Here is a 23,064-nt window from a genome sequence, read left to right as displayed (position 1 = left end):
TTTCTTAAAACTTAAAGTGACAGTACACTTTTCATTCTGTCCTTATTGGGCTCCGTGGATGACATCACCCCAATGCTGCCTTCTTGTCCTAGGTTAATACAAATTATACCTATTTGTGCAGCACACCTAGCCAAGAATGTTTTTAAAACATTTATACGTCTGGTGCTGGCACTTCTTCCCCAAATGGCTAGATAAAGTGCTTTTGAATACTGACCTCAAAGAGTTAAAAATTCAGAAGTAGGATATCCTATAGAGCAGACATGTCAAACTCTGGCCCGCCAGACATTTACCTTTTTTTACTTTAATCTGGCCCGCCAGCACGAACTGCTGCTGCTGCTCTTCACCTGGTCTCCTCTTCCTCTTCAAAGCAGCCCGCTGAGGATTGCCAGCCAGCTGTAGTGAACCTCGCAGGCCACCGTCAACCTCGGTAGCACGTTCCCTCTGTCGCGATCCCATACATCAGAGGAGGGGCGGGACTGCAGCAGAGGGAACGTGCTACCGAGGTCGACGGCAGCCTGCAAAGTTCGCTACAGCCAGCCTGTGAGGTTCGCTACAGCCGGCTGGCGATCCTCAGCAGGCTGCTTTGAAGAGGACACCAGGAAGCCGGGATGGAGGGAGGGTAGGAACGGCGAGCCCAATCTGAAGGTGAGACCGGGAAGAAGAAAACATGCAGTCCTTCAGGACGGGGGGGGGGCAGGCCCTGGTGTTGAAGTATCCAGAGGAAGAGAAGGAGGAGTCCAGACGTGCATATGCTGGACTGAGGGGAGAGGAGTGGGGGTGGGGAAGAAATAAAACAGAGGAGAGAGAGAGATGGTGGACAATGGGATGGAGGGAGGGAAGGAACAGAAAAGGAGAGAAGTTGGACACAAAGGATGGTGTGGAGGGGGGATAGAAATACCGGATAGGAGGGTAGTTGGGAGAGATGGTGAACCATGTGGTGTTGGGGAAGGAGGGAGAGATGCTGGATGAAAGGATAGTTAAGAAAAGTAGAGATGGTGGATCTGGGGATGGTGGGGTACATTACTGCAGCTACAGGGATGGAGATGAAAAAAAAGGAAAGATGCCAGACCTCCAGGGGAGTTAAGGGAAACGGAAGAGAAGGACAGAAATGGAAGATGGATGGTTAGCATGGAGAAAGAAGAAAATTACAAATGGGCAGGAGACCCTGGCAAGCGAATTATCAGAAGACAACCAGAGCCTGGGACCAATAAAAGGTAGAAAAAATAATTTTATTTTCTGTTTTGTGATTACAATATGTCAGATTTGAAATGTGTATCCTGCCAGAGCTGGTGTTAGATAGCAAGCATGAACTAGGACCTAACAGAGAGTGGAAAAGTCTTTTTTATTTATTTTGTTTACACACCAGAGCTGGCGTGGGTTGGAGATGTTGTAACCCTATACTTCTACTAAGACTACGCCTTAGTCACTTTTATTAAGGTGCGCATTTAGCGCAAGCTAAATCGGTTAGCGTACCTTAATAAAAGGACCCCTAAGTATCTTAAATAAAAATTCAGCCTGTGACTTAGCCTTTTTTTTCAGATTTCGGCCCCTTATGTGAGTCCTGCTGTAGAGAAACAGTCTAATGCAGTACTGTATATTACAAATTGTGTGCCATGGGAAGATTCAGGGTATGATGCGAGACGTCGGCGAGGAGGAGAGGCACTGGCTGACTACCTACATGACCATGCCTCTTACTGCGAGAGGCACATCCTGTAGGCAGTCAACCAGCACTGGCACCTCTCCTCCTTTCCATGTCTCTCCTCCCAGGGTAGCAAGCTTAGGGCTCCATCTGGAGGGCCTCCGCGCATGCGTGGAGGTCCACATAATGACATCACACATGTGCATGATGTCATCACATCGACGGCCATGTATGTCCAGAGGCCCTCCAGCCACAGCCCGTTTAGTGTGCTGTGGCTTCAAAATGTTTGCGACATACTGGTCTAATGCTTACACCAGTGGGCTGAGAAACATGGAAGTGCAGTTCAAACCCCAGTACAACTCCTTTTGATCTTGGGTAAGCCACTTAACCTTCCAATGCCTGAGGTACAAACACAGATACTACTTTACCTGAATGTAACTTGCTTTGAGCTATAACAGAAAAAGGAGGGAAATATATCAAATATCACCCCCTCGTTAATTAACTGAATATTCAGATGCCCCCCTGAAAATGCTGTCCTAGAGTTAACCAGAAAAAAATTATCCAGTTAATTTTAGGACAGTCATTTATGCTGCATATACTGTGGTCGGCTCTGAAATCTAACCTACAGGAAGCAACCAACCTCTATATAAAAACCATGAGTAAACGACGGAGAAATTACAAACCCCAGTAGTTCTCCGCAGAGATCTTGGAACTCGTAAAACAGAAGAAAAGAGCATTTGTATCCTACAAACAATCACAATGACTGGAAGCCAAAGAAGCCTATCTGGTGAAATCTAGAACTGTTAAAACAGCAGTCAGAGATGCCAAACTCCGGATGGAAGAAAATTTAGCTAAGAATATTAAAAAGAGGCATAAATCCTTTTTCAGGTATGTTAGTGACAGAAAAAGGAACACAAACAGGATAGTGCGCCTAAGGAAACTCGACTGTAACTATGTAGAATCGGACTCCGATAAAGCCAAACCACTAAATGAATACTTCTGCTCAGTCTTTACCTGTGAGGCACTGGGATCCGGTTCACAGCTGCAAACAAGGGAGAGCTCAGAAGACCCGTTCCGGAATTTTGAATTTACCACCAGCAGCGTCTACCAAGAACTATCAAGGCTCAAAGTGAACAAAGCCATGGGACCGGATAAACTGCACCCCAGAGTGCTTAGGGAATTGAGAGATGTCCTGGTGGAGCCATTAGCCATACTCTTCAATCTTTCCCTAAGCACGGGAAAAGTCCCATCGGACTGGAAAACAGCTAACGTCATTCCGCTCCACAAAAAGGGTTGCAGGACAGAGATTGCAAATTACAGACCGGTAAGTCTCACATCCATAGTGTGTAAACTTATGGAAACGTTGATTAGACACAAATTAGATACGATTCTGAATGACGAGAGGCTGAGGAATCCCCACCAGCATGGATTTACAAAAGGAAGGTCCTGCCAATCCAATCTAATCAGCTTCTTTGACTGGGTAACGAAAAAGCTAGATAAGGGAGAGTCCCTGGATGTCGTGAGGAACTGGACAACGTTCTGGGGCAAGAGCAAGCTCTACAGGAGAGATGGACTGCACCTGAGCATAGCAGAACTAGACTTCTAGCAAACAACGTCAGGAGAGGAATAGAACAGGCTTTAAACTAATAAGAAGGGGAAAGCCGACAGTTGACCAAGCATCGACAATTCTGAAGAAGGTATCCTGTGAAGATACTAAAGGGAAAAAAGGCTGAGAAGAAACAATGAACAAATTACAGGAGTTGACTAACACAGAAGAGGAGGTTAGAAGGATTGTAGCACAAAAGAATAAACTAAAGACGAAGCACTGGAAAAGGAAATGAAGACAAGAAAATACCAGGATCTAAATTGCATATATACTAATGCAAGGAGCCTAAGAAACAAAATGGGGGAATTCGAAGCCATGGCCAATGCAGAAGACATAGACATCATTGGAGTCTCTGAAACATAGTGGAATGAAGAAAGCAAATGGGATACAGCACTGCCAGGGTACAAGCTCTATCGCCAGGACAGATCAGGACAGAAAGGAGGTAGAATAGCCCTATACATAAAAGAAAGCATACAATCAACAAGAATAGATACAACAGAGACGACCAACAAGCTGGAACCGCTATGGGTTAAAATACCGGGAAGGAAAGGGCTTGAAATAAAGATGGGTCTATACTATCGTCCAGCCAGGCAAACCGGAGATATCGATGAAGAAATGGAAGCTGAGATGAAGCGCAAATGCAAAAGCGGTAACACGGTTATTATGGGAGACTTCAACTATCCCGGGATAGACTGGAGTCTTGGAAGCTCAAAATGCGCTAGGGAGACAGAATTCCTGGAGCCTACACAAGATTGCTTCATGGAGCAGCTTGTTAGCGAACTGACGAGAGGAAATGCCACTCGATCTAATCCTAAATGGGTTAAGGGGACCTGCAAAGGAAGTGGAAGTAGTGGGACCATTGGGAAACAGCGATCATAATATGATCAAGTTCAAGGTTGAAGTAGGAATACCAAAAGGAAAGAGAACCATAGCAACAACTTTCAACTTCAGGAAAGGAAACTACGAAGAAATGAGGGAAATGGTAAGGAAGAAACTTAGGAAAACTTCCAGAAAATGGCAAATGGTAGAACATGTCTGGTCTTTTTTCAAGGACACGGTGAGCGAGGCGCAAAATTTGTATATCCCCAGATTCAGAAAGGGGTGCAAAAAGAGTCGAACAAAAGACCCGGCTTGGATAATTAAAATAGTGAAGGAAGCGATAGGCAATAAGAAAAATTCATTCAGAAAATGGAAAAAGGACAAAACTGAGGGGAACTGGAAAGAGCACAGGAAGTATCAAAAAGAATGTCACCCTGTGGTTCGAAAAGCAAAAAGAGAGTATGAAGAGAGGCTAGCCAGGGAAGCTCGAAATTTCAAACTGTTCTTTAGATATGTTAGAGGGAAGCAGCCGGCTAGGGAGGAGGTGGGACCGCTGGACGACGGAGCCAGGAAGGGAGTGGTGAAGGAGGAGAAAGAAGTAGCAGAAAGACATAACATGCTCTTTTCGTCTTTATTTACAAATGAAGACACATCCAACATACCGGAACCTGAGCAAATCTTCAATGGAGATCAAGCAGAAAAATTAACATCCATGGAAGACGTACGAAGGCAGCTAGAAAAACTATAAACTGACAAATCGCTGGGTCCGGACGGAATCCATCCAAGGGTTCTGAAGGAACTAAAGGAGGAGATAGCGGAACTACTGCAGCAAATTTGCAATCTATCCCTGAAAACAGGCGTGATCCCGGAGGACTGGAAGATAGCCAACGTTATGCCCATCTTTAAAAAGGTATCAAGAGGTGACCCGGGAAACTACAGACCAGTGAGTCTGACCTCGGTTCCAGGGAAAATGGCGGAAGCACAGATAAAAGACAACATCGATGAACATTTTGAAAGAAACCAACTTCTGATAATCAGCAAGGGGAGATCGTGCCTAACGAACTTATTGCACTTCTTCGAAGGAATTAACAAACGGATGGACAGAGGTGACCCCATAGACATCATATATCTAGATTTCCAAAAAGCCTTTGACAAGGTACCCCATGACCGCCTACTTCGGAAACTGATTGTAAAAACCGCTTAGATAACCTTGATAGGCAGTATATAAAATCCTAATAAACTTGAACTTGAATAACCATGGGGTGGAAGGAGACGTACATAGATGGATCAGAAACTGGTTGGCAGGTAGGAAAAAGAGGGTAGGACTGAAGGGCCACAACTCGGACTGGAGGAGGGTCACAAGTGGTGTCTCGCAGGGCTCAGTGCTCAGGCCGCTGCTATTTAATATATTTATAAATGATCTAGAAACAGGGACACAGTGTGAGATAATAAAATTTGCGGATGACACCAAACTATTTAGTGGAGCTCGGACTACAGAGGACTGCAAAGAATTGCAAAGAGACTTGAACAAACTAGGGGAATGGGCGACGAGATGGCAGATGAAGTTCAACGTTGAGAAATGTAAAGTAGTACATGTGGGAAGCAGAAACCCGAGGTACAGCTATATGATGGGAGGGATGTTATTGAAGGAGAGTACCCAAGAAAGGGACTTGGGGGTAATGGTAGACATGACAATGAAACCGACGGCACAGTGCGCAGCGGCCGCTAAGAAAGCGAATAGAATGCTAGGTATAATCAAGAAGGGTATTACTACCAGAACGAAAGAAGTTATCCAGCCGTTATATCGGGCGATGGTGCGTCCGAATTTGGAAAAGAGGAGACTTAGAGGGGATATGATAGAGACTTACAAAATCATGAAAGGCATAGAGAGAGTGGAGAGGGACAGATTCTTCAAACTTTTGAAAAATAAAAGAACAAGAGGGCATTCGGAAAAGTTGAAAGGGGACAGATTCAAAACGAATGCTAGCAAGTTCTTCTTTACCCAACCTGTGGTGGACACCTGGAATGTGCTTCCAGAGGGCATAATAGGGCAGTGAACGGTACTGGGGTTCAAGAAAGGATTGGACAATTTCCTGCTGGAAAAGGGGATAGAGGGGTATAGATTGAGGATTACTGCACAGATCCTGGACCTGTTGGGCCGCCACATGTGTGGATTGCTGGGCACGATGGACCTCAGGTCTGACCAAGCGGAGGCATTGCTTATGTTCTTATGTGTATTTGGACTTCAGAAAGGCTTTTGATAGTGTCCCACACCGTAGACTATTGAACAAGATGAGCTTGCTGGGACTAGGAGAAACATAAACTGCATGGGTTAAAGACTGGCTCAGTGGCAGACTTCAGAGAGTGGTGGTAAATGGTACTCCTTCCGAAACGTTGGAAGTGATCAGTGGAGTGCCGCAGGGCTCGGTCTTGGGTCCAATCCTATTTAATATCTTCGTACAGGATCTGCCTCAGGGACTTCGAGGTAAAATTACATTATTTGCCGCTGACGCTAAACTATGCAATGTAGTGGGCGGAGTTACCAGGCCAGACAATATGACGCAGGACCTACTTTTACTGGAGCAAAGGTCTACTACTTGGCAACTGAGTTTTAATGCCAAAAAGTGTAAGGTTATGCACCTTGGTAGTGGAAACCCATGCAGAACTTACACTCTGAATGGCGAGACCTTAACAAGAACTGTTGCAGAATGGGACCTGGGAGTAATCATTAGTGAAGATATGAAGACAGCCAATCACGTGGAGAGAGCTTCATCCAAGGCTAGACAATTGCTGGGTTGCATCCAAAAAAGTTTTGTCAGCTGAAAGCCTGAAGTGGTAATGCCGCTGTACAGGTCCATGGTGAGACCTCATCTGGAGTATTGCATTCAATTTTAGAGGCCACATTATCAAAAGGATGTGCTGAGAATAGAGTCAGTTCAGCGAATGGCCACTAGGATGGTCTCAGGACTCAAGGATCTCCCATATGAAGAACGTCTAGGTAAGTTGCAGTTATACTCTCTTGAGGAATGCAAAGAGAGGGGAGACATGATAGAGACATTCAAATATGTTACTGGCCGTATTGAGGTGGAAGAAGACATCTTTTTCCTTACAGGACCTACGGCGACAAGAGGGCATCCATTAAAAATCAAGGGTGGGAGATTTCATGGTGACATTAGGAAGTATTTCTTCACCGAAAGGGTGGTTGATCATTGGAATGATCTTCCACTTCAGGTAGTTGAGGCCAGCAACGTGCTCGATTTTAAGGAAAAAAATGGGATAAACATGTGGGTTCACTTAGAGGAAGTGCTTAGGGGGAGGGTTCGAGTGGGCAGACTTGTTGGGCCAAAGGCCCTTTTCTGCCGTCATACTCTATGTTTCTATGCTGTATGATGGTAATTGTACCTGTTTTGTTGACAGTGCAGTATTTTTCTATTCCAATTTGCTGTTTTATGTACCTGTTTCTTTCTTCCTATTTTATTAATCATCAATAAAAAATGATATACAGTAACTTGATAGCTTGAATATTGATGCTATTCAGTTAATTTTTAGGCATGCCTTCAAACGCCGTTCAGGGTCCCTCCACTTATCGGCTATATACCATGAAATAAAATAGATGAGAATCTTAGCTTTATCTTGTGCATATTAGTTTTTCCAACTGTGATAAATAATAACTTATTTGCAGGCCTGGATCTAATAGCCTCTAATCTCATGCTATCCGTCCGTATAGTGCAGGCACACACACATGTATAAACTCAGACAACATGCAAAGAAATGGGTTAGGCATGCAGAGGTATCAATTCTGGTAAAGTTCAAAGGTCAGTTTAAACAGCGATTGTGAAAAAGTTTTTGTCCCCCTCCTATTTTTCCCACATAAGTCACAATGAATGGTTTCTGATCTTTAAATAAAATGTAATGTTAAACAAAAGGAGCCTGCATAAACACACAAAACAGTGTTTAAATTGTCACTTATTTAAGGAACAAAATTTTTCCAACATCCATATCACCCATGTGATAAAGTAATTGCCCCCCTTAGTTATTCAATCAACTGATTGACTGAATTTAAATTACATAAATTAGATTCAACTGATTGAACACAGCCAGCTAAATCTCACTATATATTGAACGTTACCATGAGAGCGAAGTAGTCACCACAAAGTTTCTACAAGAATGCTATGCTACGATCAAAGGAAATTCCAGAAGAGAAAACATTGCCCCAGGTACATTAGATAGATAATGAGCCTACTAGGACAGACATGGAAAAATGCTTGACTACCTGAATAAATTCATGTAAACCATTCTGAGCTTCCTTGGGAGAACAGTGTAGAAAATTTAATAAATAAATAAGAAAAGAAAAGAAGTTGTTAAAATATATCAGTCTGAAAAAAGTTACAAAGCCATTTCTAAAACTCTGGAACTCCATTGAACCACAGTAAATGCTATTCATCTCCAATAAGAGAAAACTTGGAACAGTGGTGAATCTTCCCAGAAGTGGTCAGCTTGCCAAAATTATTCCAAGGGTGCAGTGAAAACTCATTGGTTAAGTCATAAAACATCCCGAAAAAGAGGTTAGCTTTCATAAACTACGAAAAGATCACAGAAAGAGGAAGACAGGCAAAAATATCTAGAAGCGTTGGTAGAGGCTGGTCAAGTAGTCAGGAAAGCAAAGATGAAAATGGAAGAAAAAATAGCCAACATGGTAAAAAGGGGGGACAAGACATTTTTTTTAGATATATTAGTGATAGGAGAAAGTGCAAAAGTGGCATTGTGAAACTCAAAGGTGAAGGGAAGGAATATGTAGAAACTGATACAGATAAGGCTTCTTTTTATTAAGCCGCAATAGAGGTTTTTACCGCGGTCCAGAGCACTAAATGCTCCAACTCTGCTCGGACGCCCATAGAATTCTTATGAGTGTTGGAACATTTAGCACCCCGAGCCATGGTAAAAACCTCTATTGCGGCTTAGCAAAAGAGGGCCCAAATTGTTTAACAAATACTTCTGTTTTCACAGCTGAAGGAAAGACTCAAAAGGTTCCAAGCTTCAGCTTGGAAAACAGACAGCTGAGGGGAGATATGATTGAAGTCTACAAAATCCTGAGTGGTGTAGAATTACTCCATCAAAAATTTCAAAGACTAGGGGGACACTCGAAGTTATAGGGAAATACTTTTAAAACCAATAGGAGGAAATACTTTTTCATTCAGAGAATAGTTAAGCCCTGGAACATGTTGCCTGAAGTTGTGGGAAGAGCAGTTAATGTAGCTAGTTTTAAGAACGGTTTGGACAATTTCCTGGAGGAAAGGTCCTTAGTCTGTTATTGAGACAGACATGGGGGAAGCCACTGCTTGTCCTGGTTCAGGAGCATGGAATGTTGCTACTTTTTAGGGTTTTGCCAAGTACTAATGACTTGGATTGGCAACCATGAGGACAGGCTACTGAGCTAGATGGACCATTGGCCTGACCCAGTAAGGCTATTTTTATGTTCTTATGAGCGGGACCACAGAGGACAAATGCAAATATGGTTGGAGGTTTGGTAGACCCCGACTGATTTTCAGAGAATTGTGTTCATGTGGAGCTAGCTAAACTAAGGTGGACAAAGCAATGGGACTGGATGGTATACATCCAATGATTCTTAACTTTTTCCTATCGTGTGTCCCGGATGACGAGACATTCCAAAAATGACATAGACAGTAGATAAACAGTCTGTATGGACTAATAAAGAGCCAGGAACACAAAATATTTGAATTTACAGACTTATGACTTATTTACATTATGTTTACAATAGCCGTAAATGATAATGGTGAATAATACAAAACTTTGCTAAAATAATTACGATTGGAACCAGCATAACGTACAATTTATTACGATAGCTCTGTTAACCTTTTCAATGATTTTCTAGAGTCGGGAGTGATACTGGAGGACTGGAGAAGGGCAGATGGAGTCCATCTCCATAAAAGTGGAGGAATTTGTACAAAGAACAAATGAATGTAGTTAGTGAATGGATGAGTGATTGAGAATAAGTTAATTTTAAATGTGGCCAAAACACAAATTATGTTTGTAGGGAAAAAAGAAGTGCAAGTTTGGCCTGTGGAAGTGAAAATAGGAGATTTAGGGTAGCTATAAAGAGAGAAATGCGTTTGTCAGGAGTTGTTAGACTCCAAGTTGACTATGAGTACACAAATAATACAACTGGTAAAAGTCATTATTTTTCAAATTATATCCGTTGAAGTGATTGAAACTGTTGGTTTCACAATATAATTTTCATACAATTTTGAGAGTCTTGTTCTCTGTAAAGTGGATTATTGTAACGCATTAAATGTAGGAATGGCAAAATGTAAAATCAAAGTATTACAGTTAATTCAAAACACAGCAGTCCGAGTTTTAATAGGTGGAAATAATTCAATGCATATAACACCAATCTTGAAGCAACTACATTGGTTACCAATAAAATGTAGTACATAAAAACATAAGAAATGCCTCTGCTGGGTCAGACCCGAGGTCCATCGTGCCCAGCAGTCCGCTCACACGGTGGCCCAACAGGTCCAGGACCTGTGCAGTAATCCTCTATCTATACCCCTCTATCCCCTTTTCCAGTAGGAATTTGTCCAATCCTTTCTTGAACCCCAGTGTCCAATATAAGGTCTCGATGGTAATTCATCGGACTTTGTATGGTCAGACAACAGAGTATCTACAAAAAGATCATTAAGATCAGAAACAGCAATACAATTGTTGTTGGATTCAGTACATTATATGTCAGGCATCTTCCTCAATAGGAAGGGCCAGATTGTGGAATTTAAGAAGGTTGAATATTTTAGGCAACTCCTCAAGACTCATTTGTTTGTGAAGGAGTTTTTCTGCTGAGCTAGGTCAATTATGTAAAAAATGTTGAGAATGTTAGACAACTGCTCAAGACTGTTCAGCAGAAGAATCGTATGGCATACCCTCTGATCCCTCTCCTCCATCTCAAAGTTGTAAGTCTCCGCCACAGAGCATATTCTTTACTGGCTTTGTCAGACAAATGGGTCAAGCTCTTCCCATTCAAAAAAGAGGAAGACACACGCTATGAATAGCACAAACCCAAAACAAAAAAGGGCAAGTGAGATGTCAATTCATATATTCAGAGTAAAAAAATTTCTATTAAATAAGGGTCCCAACTAGGATTCTAGTTTCAGCTCAAAAGTTGCCTTCTTCATGGAACAACCAATGCAATATCTATAACAAAAAAAAAATAGAGGATGATGAAGATGGCTGATTATAACAACGTTTTGTGTTGTAGTAGTATGAGCATCTAGATGGAACAGAATATCTTCTAGAAGATGACTGAGAAGTTTGAGGCTTAGTCAAAGTTGTCATGCACACACAGTCAAAGGTCACAATGAATATCCTGATTGTCAGAACCTAGACATTGAACACACCAATTATTGGAACAAAGCCTGAAATGGTCCGATTACATCAAGTACATTTCTTGAAGCTACTCAGCACTCTCTTTGACATGGAGGGAAAAACAGCCAATGAAAAGTCAAACAATGGCCAGGTGGAGCTTGAATAAAAAGTATTCCAAAAACCATTGATGCTCGCCAGGGTGAAAAAGGTCTCGAAGTGGCCCGAAGGCCAAAAAATAAAAAGTGAAGAATATGGAACCAAATTCAAGGAAATGACTATAAAAACGAGAAAAATTAAGAACTGTGAAGAAAATTACAAAACGATAAAAACAGGAAAGCACAAAAAAGATTTCCAAGTTTGACACATTGAGGAGAAACAGAAGACACAGTTTCTCAGTGCCACAGAAAACTGAAAAATGATGGTCCCGCGAGGCGTTGGGCAGGAAAATACTGGCACATGCATGGTATGGGCAGTGCCTAATGACATCACCCACATGCGAGAATATAATGCCTGCTTGTCCTCAGAGAAATAAAATTGCCCTCAGGCACAATGCAGAGGCTACAGGTATGAAGCTCCACAGCAAGGACAGATACAGAATGATGAGAGTATGCCAGAGCTAGAGGGTCAAGAGAGGATGCAAGAGAACAAAGCTCTAGAGCACAGGTGTCAAAGTTGATCCTCAAGGGCCGCAATCCAGCCGGGTTTTCAGGATTTCCCCAATGAATATGCATGTGATCTATTAGAATGCAATGAAAGCAATTCATGCAAATAGATCTCATCCATATTCATTAGAGAAATCCTGAAAACCCAGTTGGATTGCAGCCCTCAAGGATTGACTTTGATACCCTTGCTCTAGAGGAACAGCATAAGTAGTATAGGAATGATGTACAGATCCTGTAGCAGTGCTGAATGTAGGGATAGTATACAGATGGCTTGTTTTTAGCTGTTGATGCTCTTCTTTAATGATTTGCTGAAAACTTTCTTATCAGGAAGTTATCAACAGTTCTGTGCTACTTAGGGTAACACTTGTAATTTCCATATCAATATTCAAATAGGAACTTCAGGAGCCTACCTTCCAGCACACCACTGCTTTACTCCCCAATGACAGTCTATTCCTGATTTAAAGACTAGCTGAATTTAGTTTTCCCAAAATAAATCCATTGCCTCCACAAAAGCAACATAAGCCCAATACTCGGACTGCAAACTCACATGCACTATCTACAGAGATAGTATGATTTTACAAGTTCTTTACTGAGACAAGGTAAATCCAGGCACTTGGTCACAGGCCAAACAAGTTAGCTGCAAGTTACTAGGGTAAATCAGGGCAGTTGTTCCAACTTTAACTAATATTTCCATCTGCTTGAAAAAGAGGCACTTACCAGTCTCTGCTGTTCCAAAAGAAGGTCAGCTTCTTCCTTCTCCTTCTTGTATAAAATCTCCATTTCCTGCAAACTGGAAAGAAAGCAATACAGAACCCACAATGAATTATACTTATGATCAGGTCCTTGTTCCATCAGATGTATTCTGTGCCAATTTCAGAATTACTTTCATCTACCCATCAATCAAAGCTTCCATATCACTAACATGTGCAGCCACTAGACAAAACAAAAGAAATGCCACATCATATACCGTTTCTCCATCTCTTGCTTCATATCAATGCCTTGCTTCTCCAGCAGCTCTCTCTGAGCAAAGGTCCAGTCCACAGGCTCTGATGGGGTCTCAGGAGATGGTGTCTTCTCCCGTTCTGCTCTTGCTTGCTCAGGGTGGTTAAAACGGAAAACATGGTTTTTACCCATGATGATACGATTTCCTGAAAAAGAATGGGGCATGGAAGTATCAAAACAATTTGTCAAGACATGCTCCCTGCTACAGATCATGCACATGGTTCCACATAGGTGGCTGATAAATAAACTAAGTGCCTTCAGTATGGGCTCTTAAGTGACTGACTAGGTTAAAAACTGGTTAAGTGGAAGGAGACAAAGGGTAGTGGTAAATGGGAGTTTGCTTCGAGGTAATCAGTGTAGTTAGTGTTGCAGGGATCTATCCTTGGACCAGCTCTTTTGAAATTGTAGGAGTGTCTGGTAAGGTTTGTCTTTCTCCAGATGATACCAAACTCTGTAATAGGGTAGATACTTTGGAGGATGTAGATAATATGAGGAGGAATCCAGCAAAGCTTGAATAATGGTCCAAAAATTGGCAACTAAGATTTAATGCTAAAAATGCATGGTCATGTACTTGAACTGCAAAAATCCAAGGGTATGGTATAGTATAAGGGGTGAAGTATGTCTGTGTATGAAAGAAGAGTGGGATGAAGGGCTGATCATGTCTGATGATCTGAGAGTAGCAAAACAGGCAGAAAAGGTAATGATCAAATCTAGAAGGATGCTTGGGTGCACAGGGAGAGAAATGGCCAGTAAAAGTGGTGATAGTGCCATTGTATAAGTCTGTAGTGAGGCACCATTTAAAATACTGTATGCAATTCTGGAGACTACACCTTCAAAAAGATTCTTGATTGTAACTAATTTGGAGGTTTTACTTGATTTTTATGTGATCTTTCTTTGCTTGCACCCAGCCGTTACTGTCAGTTTAATGGCCTTCCCACTGCCTACATCGCCTTTCGATCCTCCCTCTCTTGTCACTGCGGGGAGATCACTGCTGGAGGCGGGACCAGTGGAGGCATGGTTGATCGCCCTTCTGGTTGTTTCCTGTGCTGTGGCGACATTTGCTCTCTCATCTGGGAGGAGCTAGAGGTGTTTCTGGATCTGTCTTCCTGCCGATGTCCTGCTGATGACTCGTTGGTGCTGTTTTGTCGTCAGGGGAATGCCTCTGCTGGCTTCTTTTCTATCAGAGCCCTGAAGAGGATCAGATCATCTGTTACTGCTTGGTCATGGACTGCTGGTGGGTTTGCTGCTCTGCTCATTCTGATCAGGCCACCATCTTGCTCTGGTCATCTCAGCTCAACTCAGCCAGATTCTTGAGTTGAAAAATGATGTGTGCGGAGAGGGATGTGCGCTGTTCACCTGCAGTTGGGATCCTGGGACTGTCTTCGGCTGATGACAGATTGGCATCGAGGAATCACCTGTGTCCTGCTTCCTCTCCCATCCATCCATCTCATTCCATTCTGCTACTGCCTTGCACTGAACTGAGCCAAATTGAACTTTTATTTTGCATCATCTTTATTTTTCCTTACATTCTGCTTTTGCATTGTATTGAATTCCATCCCATTCTATTTCTCTTTTATTGGGATTTACTATTGTTTCTTTTTTCCCTTTCCATTCTTGGAATTTTGGTATTAAAAAAAAAATTGTTATTAAAAAAATATATATATAAATGTTTACTCAGGTACTTTAGCTAGATTGTTAGCCTTAGGGACAGATAGGAAGTCTTAAGTACCTGTATTTTACTGTAACCGCTTAGATCTGTAATATGCTTAAGCGGTATATCAAATATTAATAAGACACAAGCATAAACATATAAATAGAATGAAGTCGGTTCAGAAGGCTGCTACAGAATTGGTCAGTGATCTGTCATAAAACGTATAGACAGACTTATAGACCTCAATAGTCAGGAAAGCAAAGATACAAATGGAAGAAAAAATAGCTGACATGGTAAAACGAGGAGACATTTTTTAAATATATCAATGATAGTATTGGATTAGCTCTTTATATTGTTTCTGAAACTTGAGTATTGCTGGATGTTTATTCCTTTGCTCTTGTTCTGTTTCTTGCTTTTGTTTTTTCTCACGTTCATAATAAAACTGTTTTGAACATAAATATATCAATGATAGGAAGAATTGCAAAAGTGACATTGTAAGGCTCAAAGGTGAAGGGGAGAAATATGTAGAAGTTGATAAAGAATAGGTTGAATTGCTTAACAAATATTTTTGTTCTGTGCTCATGGCTGAAGCACTGGGAGCAGGACCACAGAAGACAAATGCAAATAGGAATGAAGTAGTTGTGGACCCTGATCTATTTTCAGAGGGTTGTGTTCATGAGGAGCTAGCTAAATTAAAGGTAGTCAAAGCAATGAGGCCAGATGGTGTACATCTGAGGGTGCTAAAGGAACTTAGGGAAGTTCTGGTGGCTCCGCTGACTGATCTTTTCAATGCTTCTCTAGAGTCAGGAATGGTACCGGAGGACTGGAGAAGGGTAGATGTGGTCCCTCTACAAAAAAGTGGAAGTAAGGAAGAAGTAGGGAATTATAGACCAGTAAGTCTGACTTCTGTGGTGAGCAAATTAATGGAAATGCTTTTAAAACAGAGAATGGTGAAGTTTACAGAACCAGAGGCAACATGGATTCATTAGTGGTAGGTCTTATCAGACAAATCTGATCAATTTCTCTGACTGGGTGACCAGAGAATTGGATAAAGGGAGTGCGCTAGATGTGGTGTATTTAGATTTTAGCAAAGCCTTTGACAGTGGTTCACACAGACATCTAATAAATAAACTGAGTGCCCTCGGGATGAGCCCCAAAGTGTCGGGCTGGATCAGGAACTGGTTGAGTGGAAGATGACAGAGGGTAGTGGTCAATGGAGATTGCTCTGAGGAAAGGGATGTTACCAGTGGTGTGCCTCAAGGTTCTGCATGCACGTGGGGAAAAAGAACCAGATGTTCACATACAAAATGGGGGGGAACACCACTAGGGGTTAGTAACCTGGAGAGAGACCTGGGAGTGATGGTAGACGCAACACTGAAGGCATCGGCGCAATGCGCCACAGCCTCTAGGAAAGCAAACAGAATGCTGGGTATCATTAAGAGGGGTATTACGACCAGGACGAAGGAAGTTATCATGCCGCTGTATCGTGCAATGGTACGGCCGCATCTGGAGTACTGTGTCCAGTACTGGTCGCCATACCTCAAGAAGGACATGGCGGTACTTGAGGGAGTACAAAGAAGAGCAACCAAACTGATAAAGGGAATGGAAAATCTCCCATATACCGACAGATTGAAGCAGTTGGGACTTTTCTCCCTGGAGAAGCGAAGACTTAGAGGAGACATGATAGAAACCTTCAAGATCCTGAAGGGCATAGAAAAAGTAGACAGAGACAGATTTTTCAAATTAAGGGGCACCACAAGTACAAGGGGGCATTGGGGGAAATTGAAAGGGGACAGGTTTAGAACAAACGCTAGGAAGTACTTTTTCACTCAGAGGGTGGTAGATACATGGAACGCGCTTCCAGAGGCTGTTGTGGACAAGAAAACACTTAATGGATTCAAAGAAGGTTTGGATAGATTCCTAGAAGAAAAAGGGATTGGGGGGTACAGATAGGTATAGACCATTGCTCAGGCAATGGGCCTGGTGGGCCGCCGCGGGAGCGGACCGCTGAGCAGGATGGACCTATGGTCTGCCTCAGCGGAGGCAACTTCTTATGTTCTTATGTTCTGGTCCTGTTCTTTTTAACATTTTTATAAGCGATATTGCTGAAGGGCTGTCAGGTAAGATTTGCCTCTTTGCGGATGATACCAAAATCTGCAATAAATTAGACACTCTGGATGGTGTGAATAATATGAAGAAAGATTTAGCAAAGCTGAAATTTGGCAGCTAAAATTTAATGGTAAGAAATGCAAGGTCATGCATTTGGGCTACAAAAACCCGAAGGAATAGTACAGTTTAGGGGGTGAAGAACTTACGTGTATGACAGAAGAGTGGGACTTGGGTGTGATTGTATATGATGATCTTAAGGTGGCCAAACAGATTGAAAAGGTGACGGCAAAAGCTAGAAGAATGCTAGGGTGATTAGGAAGAGGTATAAATGTCCCTGTATAAGACTTTGGTGAGACCTCACTTAGAATATTTTGTACAATTCTGGAAGCAGTACCTTCAAAAAGATATAAAAAGGATGAAGTCGGTCCAGAGGAAGGCTACTAAAATGGTATGTGGTCTTCATCATAAGGCGTATGGGGACAGACTTAAAGATCTCAATCTGTATACTTTGGAGGAAAGGTGGGAGTAGGGAGATATGATAGAGATGTTTAAATACCTATGTGGTGTAAATGCGCATGAGTGGGGTGGGAGAGGGGATAAAAAAATTTGTTCAGAATATTATGTAATAGATATAAAAGTGATATTGTGTATTCATTAGTTGTAACTCAATATTTTGTACACTTCATGTAAAATATGAAAATGAATAAAGAATTATAAAAAAATGCGCATGAGTCAAGTCTCTTTCATTTTAAAGGAAGCTCTAGAACAGGGGTAGGGAACTCCGGTCCTCAAGAGCCGTCTTCCAGTCGGGTTTTCAGGATTTCCCCAATGAATATGCATGAGATCTATTTGCATGCACTGCTTTCAATGCATATTCATTGAGGAAATCCTGAAAACCCGATTGGAATACGGCTCTCGAGGACCGGAGTTCCCTACCCCTGCTCTAGAATGAGAGGGCATAGGACGAAGTTAAGAGGCAATGGGCTCAGGAGTAATCTAAGGAAATCCTTTTATAGAGAAAGGGTGGTAGATGCGTGGAACAGTCTCCTGGAAGAGGTGGTGGAGACCGAGATTGTGTCTGAATTCAAGAAAGCATGGGATAGACATGAGGAATCTCTAAGAAAGAGGAAGAGATAATGGTTACTGCGGATGGGCAGACTGGATGGGCCATTTGGCCTTTATCTGCTGTCATGTTTCTATGTTAATATGCACACCCTGGAAAACAGACAGGAGAGAGGGGATATGATTGTGCCTTTTAAATATCATCATGGCATTAGTGTACAGGAGGTGAGCATTTTTCAAATGAAGGAAAACTCTGGAATGCGAAGGCATAATATGAAGTTAAGAGGTTACAGGCTCAAGAGTAAACTAAGGAAACATTTTTTTTATAGAAAGGGTAGTAGATGTGTGGAATATTCTCTTGGTGGAGGTGGAGGAGACAAAGACTACCTGAATTCAAGAAAGCATGGGCCAGGCAGATGGGATATCTCAGGGAAAGGAGACAGTAGATGCTGTGGATGGGCCATTTGGCTTTTACCTACCATCATGCATCTAAGTTTCTGCAGTATGGCAGGTTATGCCCAAGTTACTACCTATAATCCAATTACCTGAGCGAAGTTGAACAGGCTGTACCACTCGCTTCCCATTAACGTATGTCTCTGACTTTTCACAGGGTTCCAGCGTCACAATCACTAAGGAAAAGGACCAGAAAACATGTATTTCACAAAGCTATCTTAGAAAAGAACTCTATTGGGACAGATGAATAGCACAAAAGCATGGTGTTAATCAGTTTTTTGCTGCATGGGTGCTGACCTTTATTACCAAATATACATCTCCCAGAATGGTGGTCCTAACTAGAATATATGCCATCTCCCAATATACTATTATAGTGTTACAGAACACCATACATTACTAGAACCTAACTCTCTACATGTGCTACTGGGTCATTAATTGGTTAAGAGCACAGTCTGTCAGTAGCAAATTAAGCATACACATAAACAGAGTCTGCCTATTTAGTTTGATCACTGGGGGGGCAGGGGGGGGAGAGAGGGGAAGCAAGAAGCAGGTGGGGTAATTTTACAGGCCAACCAAATTTTGGTTACTATTTTGGATTCATAACTGAAACTGACACAAAATCCAGGTTCAGGTGTCGACCAAAAATGCCAGTGTATTTTTGGATGAAATCAAGACTCTCTTCCTCCCTACCAATCTTCTCTTGAGTCATCCACTGTCACTGCAGCCACCCTCCTATCACCACTACCTGAATGCCCTCCCATGGCTTACCTTAAAATCTCCTGGTAGTCTAGTGGTCTCTTCTGGATAACTGCGACCCGAGGTGCTCTCCCTCCCCCCCCATGGTTCCTCAGCCAATATGGTCACAAGATTGCCATGTGATATCCCAGCCTTTTTGGGATTGGAAACAATATAAGTACAAGGAATCACCCTAGCAGCCTAATGCATCTAATGAAGTGGTCTCTGCTTCTTGAAAACTCATGACTCAATACATTTGTTAGTCTATAAAGTGCCACCTGCCTTTGTCAATTTCCTCTCAGACATTGCTTGCTCCTATCCCATCTCTCTCACTTTTCTCTTCTTCCCATCCCTTTTCCACCGCTCCTAAATCCCCTCTACCTTGTCTCTCTGAACTTTGTTTCACAACTTCTTATTTTTCTCCTCCTTCCTTCCTATCCTTTTGCCTACCTTCATTTTTCCTTTACTTTATGTTTTCACCCTTCCACCTTGCGTCCCTCCTTATTCCCTGCCCATCTTTCCTTCTTTCTCCTTACACACTCCTCTTCTCAAGCTCTCCTTCATTCTCCTCTCACTTTTCCATTTCTCTCTTCCTTCCTCATCCTTGTTTGCTCTTTTTCCCCTGAGCCTTCCCTTTCCTGTCTCCCTTTTCCATAACTTTTCTGCCCTATTCCTCCTTCTACCAGTGGCTTCCTTTGCCATGAAAAAGAGAGAAGGACCAGCACAGGATAACAACGTTGTACATGCTTTAAGCTCCAGTAACCAGTACTATAATGACAAGCAGACACCACAGAACATAGAAGCTCCAGCCTGCTGCCTACCTCTCACTTGTTGAAGCCTTTGTGGGTACTCCCTCTCCACATTAGCCTATGTAACACCGCCACTTTTTTGGGGAGGGCCCAAGTAAACCAATTCAGCATAGAAGCACTGCTCCAGTAATCTCACCTTCACCAGTTGCACTCCTCTCACTCCTGAAATTGCAGTGTTCTTCTTTAATGTGTGCCCCACTCAGTACGATATCCTGTCGTCTTTCTGCATCAGCTTGGCCAACCCTGCATAAAAAGAAAAGTAGGGAAAACACAAATTACCCAGGATATACATGAAATTACATATGGACAGCAATGGCTTCCTGGCTCCTAACACAAAAGCATTATGCAATACAAAGCTCATTTGGGCAAGACCCACCTAGTGATGCCATCTTTGATATAGTAGAGCAAACATTCTGACATTAACGGATCTTCATTGAGATTGACAAGGTGTGGTGTCTGCAAAAGAAAGAAACTACAAAGTTATAAGGAATGCCAGTACTGTGGAAGCCCAACTTCCAGTTCAAACAGCACAGAGGATTTCCAAGATTATGTCCTAATGATGCAGAGTTGAGGTAGGAAAAGGGCATAGCACATAAAAGTGTGTTTTAGAAATTTGTCAATTTAACACAATTTTTACAACTTATATTTCTAAAAAGGATATCTACTTTACCATGGAGTCCAAAGTTACTAAAATTTTGCATCACCAGAAAACTGTACATATTTGTTTATAAAATCATAGATCAAGGGATAATAAAATCAAATTCAAAGCGTATACAGCAAGGGTGCCCACACTTTTTGGGCTTGCGAGCTACTTTTAAAATGACCAAGTCAAAATGATCTACCAACAATAAAATTTGTAAGAAACACAAAGCACAGTGTACACTGAGAAAATGTTAATTATCATTCCTATTCCGGGGTTTTTTCAAAGAGGTCAAGGCAGATGACTCTATGCACTGTCACCTCAGTAACAACCATACAAAAATAGACAAATATACCCCCTCACTTTTTACTAAACCGCGATAGCAGTTTTTAGCGCAGGGAGCTGCGCTGAATGCCCCACGCTGCTCTCGACACTCATAGGCTCCCTGCGCTAAAAACCGCTATTGCAGTTTAGTAAAAGGGGGCCATAGTGCAAAATATAGACAGCAGATATAAATTCTCAAAACAGACACATTTTGATCACTAAATTGAAAATAAAATCATTTTTCCTACCTTTGTTGTCTGGTGATTTCATGAGTCTCTGGTTGCACTTTCTTCTTCTGACTGTGCATCCAATATTTCTTCCCTTCTTTCAGCCTGTATGCTTTCAGCCTGTATTCTTCCTCTCCTCCAGACCTAATTCCCTCCCCCAACTTTTTCTTCCTCTCTCCCTGCCCTTTCTTTCTCCCTGCCTCTCTTTCTTTTTTTCTCTCTTCATGCCCACTTACTTTCTTTCTGTTTCCCTTCTTTCTCCCTGCCCTCCCCCAAGCCACTACAGCCGCCATCGGGGAACAGGCCCCCAAGCCACCGCCACTCCAAGCTCTCCCTGCAGAAGCATCGGGCCGACCAGCATTCCTCTCCCCAACGTCAATTCTGCCTTTGGATAGGAAGATCGACGTATTGGGCACCCCTGGTATACAGCATATGGGTTTTACCATCCAGCGTCAGATATCTGCAAGTAGGTATCATTGTTTCTATATATAATTATAATATGAGATGCCTCAACCATCAGAAACAGAAATATCAGTAGTAAGTTCTAGCTCCAGTGAATGCATAGGACAATGCAACAGACAAGATAGTAATGCAATCATGACCAGTCACTTAATCCTAAACACTGCACAAAAAAGGGCCTAAAGGTGTATAAGAATACACATAATGGCTGGAGTAAAAGCATAAACAAAAAAACATATTAAAATATGCTTTACCCTTTTAGGAGAGAATACTCCAAGTGTTCCACCATCTTCCCGAATGGCAACACCCATCTCAGCCAGCAAAGCCTCCCTAGAATAGTGAAAATACCAACACAGACATTTGAGGAAGGACATGGGTAGCCAGGAGACACACAGCCAGGCATTAAAGTGAACACAACATTTTGCCTGTGTTGTATTTCTTGGGGTTTAGTTTCAGTGTTATTGTAAAATTTTGTACCAATGTATATACTCGAATATAAACTGGGATTTTTGGAAAATGGGGGTCCCGGTTTATATTTGGGTCAGCGCCCCCTCCCAGTCTTATTGCAGGCCGCAGCCAAGCTCTGCACCCTGCCCCCCCTTCCCTGTCCTATCTGTTGTACTTCTTCTGCCGATCCCTGGTGGTCCTGAGGTGCAGCGGGCAGGAGCAAGCTTTCTGCGCTCCCATCCCGCTGCTATCCCGGACGGTCGGTGGCTGCCTTAAGTTGTGGTTTCTTCAGCCACTGAGCAGCACCAAGCAGGAGCTGCTTTGGCGCTGCTGCTCGGCACTGAGTGGCTTCCTGACTGGTTCCCACAAATTCTCATGAGAATTTGTGGGAGTCAGTCAGGAAGCCCCTCAGTGCCAACGCGCACTCCTGCTCGGGGTTGCTCAGTGGCTGAAGAAACCAGAATTTGCAGTGGCCATGGTTAACAGTGGGGCAAGAGCATGGAAAGCTGGCTCCTGCCCGCTGCACCTCTGGACAACCAGGGATTGGCAGAGGAGGTATGACGGACCGGACAGGACAGGGAGGGAGGGCAGGGTGCAGAGCTAGGGTGGGAGGGAGGGAAGAGGTTGGGTGCAGAGCCTGACAAAGGAGGGAGGGAAGGGGGCTGGGTGCAGAGCCTGACAGGGCAGGGCACTTGAATATTAAGCTGCCCAACTTATATTCGAGTCAATCATTTTTCCTCCTTTTGGAGGGGAAAATGGGGGTCTCAACTTATATTCGGATCGACTTATATTCGAGTATACATACACAGTACTTGTTCTTTTGAATAAATTGTTGGTTTTTTTTAAAGTGAAGACAATATAGGACAGTGGGGAGGGGTCATGAATTAGAGCAGGGCTATAGTAGGGTTAAGAAATAAAAATTCTGGTCACAGGGATGGGGAGTTGGCCAATATGGTTACAAAAGGAAACAAAAAATGTTTTTCAGAATCATCTGACACCACAGCACGTTTTTCACGCTGATTTCAGATCTGTTATTAGTTTTT

The 23,064-nt window shown here is 42.6% G+C and overlaps 1 protein-coding gene across 12 annotated transcripts in view; it reads right to left on the bottom strand.

Annotated features, from left to right (window-relative positions):
- Positions 1 to 23,064, bottom strand: part of KIF1B (kinesin family member 1B) — a 195,786-nt gene that overhangs the window by 98,149 nt on the left and 74,573 nt on the right. For all 12 annotated transcript variants that reach the window (XM_033922756.1, XM_033922757.1, XM_033922759.1 and 9 more), the window contains 6 exons: positions 21,829 to 21,904; positions 20,301 to 20,380; positions 20,061 to 20,167; positions 18,473 to 18,556; positions 13,071 to 13,251; positions 12,821 to 12,893 (listed from right to left, as the gene is read on the bottom strand). In XM_033922756.1, the coding sequence (XP_033778647.1) occupies positions 12,821 to 12,893; positions 13,071 to 13,251; positions 18,473 to 18,556; positions 20,061 to 20,167; positions 20,301 to 20,380; positions 21,829 to 21,904 (601 nt within the window). The remainder of the gene's footprint in view (positions 1 to 12,820; positions 12,894 to 13,070; positions 13,252 to 18,472; positions 18,557 to 20,060; positions 20,168 to 20,300; positions 20,381 to 21,828; positions 21,905 to 23,064) is intronic.

This window comes from Geotrypetes seraphini, chromosome 15 (genome assembly GCF_902459505.1).
Source record: "Geotrypetes seraphini chromosome 15, aGeoSer1.1, whole genome shotgun sequence".
Classification (NCBI taxonomy): Eukaryota; Metazoa; Chordata; class Amphibia; order Gymnophiona; family Dermophiidae; genus Geotrypetes; species Geotrypetes seraphini.
This window is presented reverse-complemented; position numbering and strand designations above follow the sequence as displayed.